At 42.0% G+C, this 12,302-nt stretch overlaps 1 protein-coding gene across 1 annotated transcript in view; it reads right to left on the reverse strand.

Moving 5' to 3' along the window:
- Nucleotides 1-12,302, reverse strand: part of UNC13B (unc-13 homolog B (C. elegans)) — a gene marked incomplete at its 5' end in the record, with an annotated part of 192,386 nt that overhangs the window by 32,668 nt on the left and 147,416 nt on the right. The window contains 5 exons of the mRNA XM_010003047.1: nucleotides 2,461-2,538; nucleotides 3,500-3,577; nucleotides 3,714-3,857; nucleotides 4,652-4,748; nucleotides 10,077-10,203. Of these exons, the coding sequence (XP_010001349.1) occupies nucleotides 2,461-2,538; nucleotides 3,500-3,577; nucleotides 3,714-3,857; nucleotides 4,652-4,748; nucleotides 10,077-10,203 (524 nt within the window). The remainder of the gene's footprint in view (nucleotides 1-2,460; nucleotides 2,539-3,499; nucleotides 3,578-3,713; nucleotides 3,858-4,651; nucleotides 4,749-10,076; nucleotides 10,204-12,302) is intronic.

Consider the following 12,302-nt stretch of genomic DNA (forward strand, 5'->3'; position numbering starts at 1 on the left):
AGTGTAGGTGAAAGAGACCTGGGGGTCCTGGTGGACAGGAGGATGACCATGAGCCAGCAATGTGCCCCTGTGGCCAAGAAGGCCAATGGCATCCTGGGGTGCATTAGAAAGGGTGTGGTTAGTAGGTCAAGGGAGGTTCTCCTCCCCCTCTATTCTGCCTTGGTGAGGCCACATCTGGAATATTGTGTCCAGTTCTGGGCCCCTCAGTTCCAGAAGGACAGAGAACTGCTTGAAAGAGTCCAGCACAGAGCCACAAAGATGACGAAGGGAGTGGAACATCTCCCTTATGAGGAGAGGCTGAGGGAGCTGGGTCTCTTTAGCTTGGAGGAGATTGAGGGGTGACCTCATCAAAGTTTACAATTATGTTAAGGGGGAGTGTCAGGAGGACAGTGCCAGGCTCTTCTCAGTGATGTTCAGTGACAGGACAAAGGCCAATGGGTGCAAACTGGAGCATAGTAGGTTCCATGTAAACATCAGAAAAAACTTCTTTCCTGTGGGAGTGACAGAGCCCTGGGACAGGCTGCCCAGAGAGGCTGTGGAATCTCCTCTGGAGACATTCAAACCCCCCTGGACACGTTCCTGTGTGATGTGCTCTGGGTGATCCTGCTCTGGCAGGGGGGTTGGACTGGGTGATCTTTTGAGGTCCCTTCCAACCTCTAAGATTCTGTGATATAAATAAAATCTCTCACAGAGAGTAAGAACTGCTCTTCCTGAAGGAGAGGATAAAACCTATAAATGCATTTCCAGAAGCATATTTGTCTACGCATTCTAGTTTAAAGCGGTTGTCTCACTAATTGTTACTCATTAGCCAGGTTCAATCTACATCAGAAAAAGGACTACTCAAACTAGGACAAGACCTTGTTTACTCTAGCAAAACAAAGAACCTGGTGGGTTTTAATTCAAGAAGCAAAGTACTACATAGTCACCAAGCAGGGGAACCCCTGGGGATAGCAAATAATGCAGGCACCTAACACAACACGACTTATTTCTGGTGATCAGTGGCAGCCTAATGAAGTGGACAAGTAACATTTGAAAAGAAAAAAGAAAAATAAATCCCAAAACCAGTTTCCTAGTATGCCTTCCAGATTTCTTCCTGGGTGTTTTATTGCTCACAGTCTGAGTTCCTCTCCATTATTATTTTCCTTCTGACTCCACAGTGCAAGGGAAACAGCAGATTCATCACCTCTGCTCTACTTTACCTATACCACCTGAGGAAGGTTTCAAAGGGCAAAATACAGAGAAGGGTTCTAGGATAGAAAAAGTAGCTAACAATCCTAATTAACACTTTTTTTTCCCCTCCCCCTATTTAACATATTATCAAGTGACATTTTTAATTTTCAGGTGGTATTTTCAATTTGAAATACAGGGAAATCCTTCTTAATGGCCACCGCTATGGAACAAAAATAGCAAATGGATTCCTTAAGGGAAATTAAGTGTATGTTGATTACGACTTTATAAAGCACTTCACAAATATATCATCATAAGGTTACTTTTTTTCCCTGAAAAATTAGCATTTAGCTACCAGTGCTACGACATCTGGGAGCATATCATTCTAGTTCTTGATGTACGGCTCAGAAATTACGATTGTTGAGATCACATGAAAAAGAATTACAGTGGTTTTCCTTGCCTCATGGGCTAAATCTATTCACTGAGATTTTTGCCACTGCACAGAATTCTGCCACTGAACACAAGAAAGATCTGAAACAGCAATACAGACAAAAACTGAGCTGCCCATCAGCAAAGCTGACCTTCCTCTTGGCATACAGGTCATAGCTAGCACAGGTTCTATCACAACACAACCAAAAAGAATACACTTAGGCTTTGAAAATAATTTTTTCCTAACATCAGCATCAGCAGCCTTTTCCTCATCTTCTTGAACCTTGAAAAGTAATGGAAAAAAGAAGAGAAAAAAACAGATACACAGATTATATCAGATACAGCGATCTGGAGGAGAATGTTACTTCTGTAAAAATGACCACCTTAGAACAAAGAACAAAAACTAAGACATTTATATTCATGGACACATCTGAGTATCCAGCAAAGCTTGAGAACAGCACACTTATTTGCATGTCTGCAATGTATTAGATAATGGACATTCAATGCTAAATGTATTGTCCCACATTTATATGACACATAAAAGGACTTGATGTCAAAAGTTTTCTGGTCAATTTGTCTTTCTCCAGAGCTGTGTCACAACCACCCATGATGCCCACATCTGGCCCACATGAACACAGTACATATCCTTCTCTTTCCTCCTCCATGGTATTATTTGCCTTGAAACAGTCACTCCTGCATCTTACAATAAATTCTTCTGAAAAGTCTTCAGGCATACCTGTCACCTCACACTTCTTACAGTGCCAGGAGTCATGGGGCTCTCCTCATGATTTCAGTCTGCAGGTATCAGTAAATAACCTAGTAACATAGCAGTTGTAACAAGTAACAGTGTCTTAGCACTCATACCTCTTTACCACCCATGGCTTCGAACATCTTCTCTAGCTGCACCCTCAGCTGTTGAATGTTATTCATCAGGATGCAGGGCTGAAGAGACAAAAGCAGGTGCCTGTTACTGCTCAGGCTGCAAACATTTTCACCAGTGTGTACCTCAGCATCCTTCCCCACGTACTACCACACCTGAGAGCCCAACAGAGGTGGGGCATGAACAGATTTCAGCACTCAAACCTCAAACAGACAAATACTTTCCATCTCCAGCTTGAAACAGGATGGCCAGTCCAAGAAATCCCAGATCAGGGAGATCTCTGCTGTTGTATTTTCCTCCTCAGCTTTATTACAGAGAACGAGCTGGCAGGAAGTCAGTGTCAGGACAAGGCCCAATTCTCTGCAGCTCCTGCCATGTGTCCAAGCTGTGTCACCTTCAGCCTTTTAATGCTGCAATGTACTGTTGTGAATCGAGTACATCCCAGATCAGCAGGGGAACTGCCAGCCAAAGCTGAATTCAGAGACATCTGGGTCCTGGCAGGCCAAGGTTGGAAGCAACAGCTTGGGGCAACCTAGGGAACAGGCTCTTCCCTCTGAAGGTACATCCCCAGTACAGGACACAGCCAAACCAGCATGGGACAGACCCAGGGTTCAAAAATGTTGTATTTAATACACATAATTTTACTTAATTCAGGATTAAATAGAAAGGTAATCAGATGGAGACAACAGTAAGCCAAGAGTGCTGCAGAGTAAGTACCAGCTCTACAGAGCAACTTGTGCCCATGTTCCAGTAGTGAGGTTTTTTAAAATCACCTCTGTGACACACAACCCTGATAGGCAGGGAGGAACCTGACAGCCTCCAAGCCCTGCAGATCACTCTCAGGTCCCAGTTTTATTTTACAGTCAAGACAAATAAATCCAGAAAAACACAGGAATGATGAAAAAAGAATAATACTGAAAATATTTACACCATCAACACAGTCAGGTGGAATGCGATAAACTGGTTCTTATGAGGATAATTATGTGATTCCCCAGGGCAGAAGGAAAACTTTGCATGACTCACCAGTTTCTCCTTGGAACAGTAGGACTCAAAGCTCTTGGAGAGGATGTCAGCATACTGCATCAGCACTTTCCCAATAGTCTATGAAAACAAGATGTGATCACTGTTATTCATTCTCTGCCACTCCAGGAGAAATCCAGGCAATAAAACCAAAAAAGCATCCTACTGTTTTCATCCCTCTAAGGGAAGATAAACAGCTGGATGTTGAGGATGTTACCTTAGCAAACCTCCTATTATAATGAGCAACAATGACAGGGTCTGGGCACTCCAGCTTCTTGATGATCTCAAAGCTCTGATTGAGCTGGGTGAAAACATCCACCACTGAGCAAGAGAACAGAGCATGCTCGGATGTTTGCTGGAACTGAAAGAGAAGTACAAAAAGTCTTTACCAAATGGAAAGATATGAATCACACCCATTTCATGGCATCTCCATCATCTGCCATATTGGAGGCAGGACAACTTTACCAAAACCTTCTTCCTTAGAATTAGCAAAAAGTTTTCCAAAAGGCACAGAAGAGCAAAACAGCCAATTCTCTTGTGTCATAGGTTCACTGTCCTTCACCAACAGTGACATGACAAGCACCAAGGAAATGCAACATGATGCTGAGACCTTTCATGAAATGCGTGGCTTGCCTGTCAGTTAATGAGGAAAGGAGGAGAGAGTGAAGAGCTTATTTTTTATTTTTCTTAAAATATACATATTAGAGAGAATGCTTACATTAGCATCACAGACTACAGTGTCAACAGTCACTGAATAAATGAGAAGACTTTGCCCTCCATTGCGAACACTCAGTAAATTAAGAGAAAGATTAGTCTGCCAATGGATTAAGGCCACATTCTCACTGCATGACTAAGAACATACAAAATGCCTTATATTTCAATTGTACCTCATGGAGAGATGAGAGAAGACAAGGATTCTGGCTGACAGATTAGCAGCAGTAGAACAGAACAGTCATAAAATATATGCACCTTGATATTAAACAACTCTGTGACCTTTAGAGAAAAGTGCTAAAATAAACAAGTGTCCCCGGTTTTTTAACAAACAGAAAGGGATGCATCCTCCATCTGTATGACAGCTGAATTTACAGCATTTTGTTTGGTTCTGAGCACTGAAGGACACAGCGCGAAGTCCTCCACTCAGAGTGACCTACTTACCCCATCTTTTTTATCTCTCTCCAGAGCACCATGCAGGAAGTCTAAGGAAACATCTTCATTTTCATCCAGCCACTGCATCACAAACTGCTCAAACCACCTGCAAGAGAGACAAGAAAGACAGCAAGTTACACCAAGAAAGAGCACCCCAACAGCAGAGTTGGGGAACAATGTCAGCAGCACTCAGAGAGTGCTGCATTTCAGCAAGCCTTGTGAAACTCGTAACATTAGATTCCTGACTGCTGTTACCTGTCTGTGCAGCCAAAGTTCCCAAAAATACTGCTACCTGTGCCCAAGCTACCAGTGAGCAGGAGCTGTACAATCACTTGGGCTGGACAAGGAGGACACAGTTCACACTCTGCAGTTTGTTGCTCCTGTGCTAGTTTTGTCCTTTCCTCTTTCTTTGTACCTTTTCTTTCCCTTGAGCACCAGCACTTTCCATCATCTCAGAGCACTTCGTCTTTTCTTCCCCTTTCTCTCATGTGCCAGATAGAACAGAAGAGACCTCCAGTATCACTATCCCTGCATGCTGAGAGAGATGGTACACTGTTCTGCTGCCCATTTGTGTCTACCATCTTTCACATGAGAACTGCAAGAGAGTACAACGGGAGGAAAGAAAGTGCCTGTTCTCCAGCACACTTCAGCTGGGTTTAGTGCAGACACAGATATATTTCTAGAGTACCAGGAGGAAGAATCCAGGCTAGAAGTTTTCTCCACTTTAATCTTGCTCGCCCTTTCCCCAGGCCTTCTACAGTACATGCTCCCGTTTCTGTGGACTGCTGATCTCATTGTGAAGGTGCTTGAGTAAGACTAACTTCTGGTGACAGAACAGCACATCTAGTAGGAATCTTGCCAGCTCTCTAAGCAGCTCTTGATTGCTTCTGCTTAAAGAAGTACAAACTTAGTTCACTGAATGCTGGACCAGCAGCTTTGGAGCATGGTACTAGAAGCAGCACAGCAAAGTCTATCTCTACTCCTTCTCCTCACTTAGGAGGACAAGCTAGAATACAAGCAGCTGCTGAAACAGCTACAGCTTTATCTCAGAGAGATACACAGGCGCTACCTCCTGCATTGAACCTAAGGCTTCTGCACAACCCCTTCTTGGCCAAACAGACAAGGTGAGAAGCAGCTTCAGTGATGGTGTCTTATAGATGGTCATCCCTCTGTTCTCTGCTCTGTAGGACGTATTCACATAGTACAAAAGCAGGGTGGGGGCTGGGAGGAGGGCATGTATGTCTGTGTTTAAGCAACAACACAACACTTAGAGCTTTATTTAAATGTCTGTCTAGGATTTTTTGTGTGCAAGTGCCAAGATGCCACAGCTGAAGTAAATCTAATTTCAAATACTTCTAAACAGCATTCTACTAAACAGATAAGGGAAAATAGTACCCATGTGATTTCACAGAATCATCGAATGGTCCATACAAAAGATTATTATGAGCTTCACAAAGTACAGTCTCCTTTAAACAGGCAGCTGTGTTCGCAGATTGTGCTAATTATGGGCTGAGTTTGCAAAGAACATGAAAGCATGTGGCAGACATGAGAGGGATATCAAGAACGAACTCACAGAGCGTACTAGATAGCCTTAAATACTCCCTACACTTTGAAATAGAAAGCACATCAATGCTAATATTGGAAGGTGTAACTAAGTGTTAAATGCCAACACCAACCTGTCTATGCAGCCCTATTTAATACAGACAGCAGCAGTGGAACACTGTCACAGGCATATGGACTTGTGTGTTCAGGAAAAATTCCTTTGAATGGTATATTTGCCTCCTAAAAGCCAGCACATTTCAGAGCTTGCTTTAAGTTTCCTGAGCTTTAATTATTTTTTTTTTATTAATTACAATAGCATATTTTAAAGTGACAGCTCAATCCTTAGAAGAGAATTCAAGCAATTTACAAGGAAGCAAACACACATCTTCCATCTCCTTCAGGGGTTTCCAGGCTACAAGTTGCTCACTGCTTCACATGTCTTAGGTCCAGGTCCAAGGAGGGTTACTCGCTTGTGCCAGAAGGCACAATTTCCAGTCTGAGAAGTAGAACTGATTATTATTCATCTTTATTGCACTGTATCCATAAGGGCCATTCATTGTTGACAACAGTGATTGCTCATTTTTATGGCTAACAAATGTTGATACACAAAATCAAGTGCATAGGTATTTTACTGTCTAAACAAAGGTAGTATGGACAAAAGCACTACTGGGGGGTGAGGGTGGGAGTTACCACCACCTCAGGCCCAAATGAAAAAAACTTCCAGAGAAAGGTTTAATACGAATGTTTAAGTGCAAAATGAACCATATGGATCAGGTCAGAAAATTCTTTAACTACATTTGCAAAGCCAGTCACAATTTTGTCCCTTATTGGCTGGCAGGAAAACAGAAGAGAGATAAATTATCTATAAATACTTCCACTACCTGGGCACATTCAGGACCACAATGTGCTTTAAGTTGTAATACAAACTTAGAGTTACCTTAGTTCAAATAGCCCTTAAAGGGTTTCACTACCAGGTCTTGGGCTGCTAAGCAAATGACTGGGGACTCAGAGAACTATGAAGGCAGTACATCCAAAATTATATTAAAAACCATATAGCGCAGAAACTAATTACAATAATCTGAATTCATGCAGAAATAGCTTCAAAATGTTATTAGATGGTAAATACCTTCTTCCTCATCTGCTTGAATTATTGATCTAGAAGCAAACGTTGTAATGACTTACACAACAGCACAAGGCAGAGGCTCTTGGAGCTGCTTCAGAGACATTCTGTGCTTGCAGTGGCCAGCACAGCCTGACTTGACATGGTACAGGCAACCTCTTCAAACCAGGTTTGCACAAAAGATGCCTCAGTCTTGTCTGCCAGGAAAGGGAGCAGTGCTTTGTGACTAAATGAAAGTTCACCTCTGTCGGTTGCACAACAGTAATGTAGCAAAAAAAGGCTGCAATTTCAGCTTGGCCATGAGCTCCTGAGTAAGGCTCCTGTGGCCTTAGGCTTTACAGGTGAATTAATCTTCTTCATCTGCTGAGTTGATGCATGTGGTACCCAATGAACACTTTGTGGGCCTTGGTATGTTCAGAGGCAAGCAGCCAGGCTGGGTTTCAAACACTAAGAGAATAAAGACTATGTTTGATGAAGTGAGCCAGAAGAATGACAGGATTTTGAAGAAAGTAGTCTCTAGTACAGATGCAATACTAGCTGCGTGCTAACATCCATATTTAGACAAATCATAGTACACTTCTTTACACATCAGAAAAACACAGGAAACTGATACTTCTCAGCTTTTAGCTGGCAGCAAAAAAGCGAAGAGAGGAAGTTTTGAAGATCCATGCCCAGCTATCTACCTCAGCTTCAGAAACTGCTCCTGTATTTCAGAAAATAAAGAGAGCATGAAAACTTCAGCTTCAATAATATGGAGCCTTCACTTTATTTAATCATATCTCAAAGTTAACAGAAACATGGCTTCTTGTAATGAAAAACAAGTTTGTGGAAAGCCTTTTGTCTGCTTTGAAAGACAACTTCTGGGGGCTGTTCTCTGGACAGCAGTAGTTTAGATTTTCTAAAGACTTTACTGATGAGCAAACCTGATGCATTTACTCTTTTGTTTAAGGAAGCTTCAAGACTGAAAATACTGGTGATGAAGCAAATCAAAGGACAAGAGCACACTGCAGTAGTTGATGCCAAGGGGATATTTTGTCACAGGTGAAGGTTTTGGCTGAAATAAACATCACCTGTGTCTGACAATGTCACTGTTGTACTGAAGTACACTACTGGAGTAAAAAAGCCAGTGGCTGCAAATGTACATGAGCACTGAATGTCTATCAGAAAGGCCAGCAGGGCAGAACAGTCTACTCAGACTGTACAACCAAACTGAGCATCATTACCCTGATTACACAGGAGAAAAAGAAAGATTTAAAATATCTGACAACTTGCTTGAGACTGCACTGACTCAGAGGCACAACAAAGAGAACAGGGCCTCTGAGACTGTCACTTCAACACACTGTTCACTGAGTCAATGCCTCTTGCTGACCTGATTTGTTAAGCAAGGCCCACAGTCCAAGCTGAGAAATTATACCAACTGCCACAAGTTGTATTAGTATGCAGCTAGCAGCAGGCTGGAGCGACTGCATCAGGGCAGGATGGGAAGAGAATTCAAAATGCCAAACTGTAAACACAGTCCAAGCAAGATGTTTTTTTCAAGAGGGGCAAGTGCCAAGTGTTGCATTTAGACAGCAGCAAAGAGTCATATATAGGATGGAAAGAACAGCCAGGACTGTTGAGGGTGTCTGGAGGCTGGTTTGGGGCCCACTGGAGGCATTGCCAGACAAAAATACCACTGAAAGTAAAAAAAAAAAAAAAAAAAAAAAAAAAAAAGGCTGCTTTTCCAGAGTGCAGTAACAGCAGCACTTCCTGCAAAGCAGTGGAAGGCAAGGTCTTGATGAAACAGCAGTATTTCAGTCTGCGTGTTGTTTGTCCAGACACTGAACAGCTGGAGAGAGACAGGTAAACCTCACTTACAAACAGGAACAAGCAGAAGACTGGGAAGGGACATGAGAAAAGCATTTATTTTTCTTGAAAAACAGGAACAAATTTTCTCCTTGCCCCGGCTGGTAGGACAGGACATAATGAGCTCAAACTGAAGCAAGAAAGATTTGGAGGAGGAAAAGGGAGAGTTAAATCCCCAAAAGCCAGTGAAGGGCTAACAGAGAAGCACAGAGGAAAAAAGCTGCTTGAAGGAGATGTGGCACAATCATCACTGAAAGCCCCTGAAAACCAGTTAAATACGTGTGAGAAACAACAGACCTGCTCTTACCTTAGGCCAAGTATAGGACTCAAGCTACAGTATTGTCTCCATGTTGGTCAGAAAACTTTTTGGGCTTAGAAACCTTCTTTAGGTCTCAAATCTACTAATGCTCTTTTAAAGCTAAAGAGAAGTTGCAAAGAATTGCTTAGATGTTAAGAGCAACTGTTTATCTGATGTTTCCAATTAAACCACCTGGTTCTAGTAAAAAAAGAAAACATTATATTTACTTACAAATCCTCGTGTATGTGTACACATGACATTCTTACACACACATACAGACTCACATATAGTACATCCAAATAAAGTTGTATCTGTTAATATGAACATAAGAAAATGTCCACAAGTCTGCTGTTCGAGAGTTGACCAAATTCCACACTGCAATCACAAAGTGGATTAAAGACTGTTTGTGCCAACTGCAAAAGTTCTTGAGATCTTGGGAGGTACTGCACAACAAGGGATTGAATTGTGTCTGGTGGCACAGAACACCAAAGGGCACATAAACACAGGACACCAGGAGTGGTGAAATGGTGTATCATGAAGGCAGCCACAGGAGAATCAAATGACTGCCCTGAAGGTAACAGAAGGAGATGCAAAGTGGGGATTTACTGCAGGAGACATAACACACTCACGCTGGATATTCAGGCACTCTTCCCTTGAAGGCAGGTAGATCACGAACATACTCATTGTACAGCCACTTCACTTTGAAGTGTAAGTTCATATAGTCTGCACTTTTACATAGTCTGTGTTTCTCATGCTCTGTAAGGAAGAAAAAAAAAGCAGTTAGGTCCAAATTTATCAGTATCACTGCATCAGGCACAGGAGGGTCTTATAAAGCATGTCCACAGTATGCAATGGTTTTGAGGATGAAGCAGCTATAGAGCAACAAAATCTCCACAGCAGGATTTTGACAGCAGGCTGGGGTTCTTCATGGTTGGCTGTTGGGGATCCAGAGTTCTGTTGCAACAATTAATAATTCCTTTTGTTGAAGACCTTTTGGTTGTCACAGCAACTAAAATAGAGCAATCTCTTACGGCCTTTCCATGTAACGTACAACAGTCCAGATTTCATCTTTGCAGGAAACAAATCAAGGAGAGTGAATCTGTTCACTCTTGGATATAAACAAAGGCAATATCAATGTGTTAGACTACATCACCTAAGAGACAGGAGTGAAAATAATAAAGTTCTTTGGAGTTTAACAGTCTGAGTCACAAGCAAGGGTAAACAAGCTGAACAGGAGCTGAAAACTTCCCACATCCCCAGTTTGGAGAAATTCATGACACTTCTCTTTCAGAAGGCAACACTCTTCTCATTTGCATTGCCTTCCTGAGCATAGTCCACTGAAAAAACCTATAGGGGACTGCTGCTGAGTCTCTTCCTCTTGCCAGGATTCATTATGTTTTGGGACCCAAGCTATGTCAGAACAACACAGTTCCTCCCTGTTTAATGCACATACCTCCACAACACTACCCTTCCCACACACCTATGCTGACAAAGCACTTGCCATATGTAGACGTACATTTTGCAGAGATCATCTCCCTAGACCACTGCTCCCTGCTCCCCCTTCTCTCTCACAAGAACTGCCTGCTTTATGTCTTCGCTCCCAAGGCTCTTCACAGCCTCCACAGGAGGCTCCTTCTACTGCACTGCTTTTCTTCTAAATCCTCCTTGAAAGGAACAGAATTAATTCCTTTTTCATAATGCTAAAAGGACTCAGCAGCCAGTTTTCATCTGCACTGAGAACCTGAATTATCAGCTGACCAATCCTGTACCACCACTCCCTAGTGCTGCCTGTTCATATCCATCTCTTTCTTTTCCAAGCTTCAACAGCATGAGTATACTTTGTGCCAGCCTTCTTTGTTCACTCTAGCACCATGGCACACTGCTAGTCCATGACTACAGTGTGAGATATGAGACTAAAACATGCATTATTTTGGCTTAGACTCATGTTTTTTTCCCCAAACTTTGACTTCAGACTCATCTTCCTACCTTTTATGTGGTTACCTCATTATTGATATAACTTCCCAAGGGCATCACTGCTGACATGTAGGCAGGATCCAACTATGTTAAAAAGAGAAAGTCTTTCTCTTAACTTTGAATGCCTTTTATCTGGGACTTCGTGTACAAGCACCCAGTAACTGGGTAGATATATGCGCATGCAAGCAATACATGCTACAGATACTCATTAGCAAAAGATACATCTCAAAGATGTAAAATGGTCCCAGTTTTCTAATCAATTACCTGACAGACAAGCTTATCTTATTATATAATCTATTTTCATGCAAATGTGAATTCTTGCAACTATTTCAAAATCTTAAGAAACCTCCACATCTCTTGAAGATTCAGTAACATGCAGAAGAAGAAAGCCCAAATAAATTATGAATTATCCAACTGAAAACACAAAAAATAAAGAATTTGTAATGCATCATTATTTCATGAGCTTTGTCAGCTCCCAAAGAAGTGGAACACACCAGTAAGTTATTTGCAAAACACTGCGGCAGAGCAATACAGATCTCCTTCTAATTCACATGTAGGAGATTCACACAGATACAATCTCAAAAAAAACACAACAACCCAAATGAACAAACAAAAAACCCACAACCTTTGTTTTAAATAAATTAAAATGCCCAGTATCTGAGACACATAGTCCCCAGGGGTCATGGATAATGGACAAATTATGTATGATACTATTGCACATGTACTAGGATCCATCTACTCTCCACGTGAATTCTCTTGTACTGGAGCCAAGGAAAGTCCATTGATGTTTTCCATCAATAAATCTAGTATCTTTCTTGAGCACTACGGAAGTATAAGCATACTCAGTGTGTGAATTGCTGACCTTCCTCAAGAACAACTGC

Source organism: Chaetura pelagica, unplaced genomic scaffold, assembly GCF_000747805.2.
Source record: "Chaetura pelagica isolate M959 unplaced genomic scaffold, ChaPel_1.0 scaffold758, whole genome shotgun sequence".
Lineage (NCBI taxonomy): Eukaryota > Metazoa > Chordata > Aves > Apodiformes > Apodidae > Chaetura > Chaetura pelagica.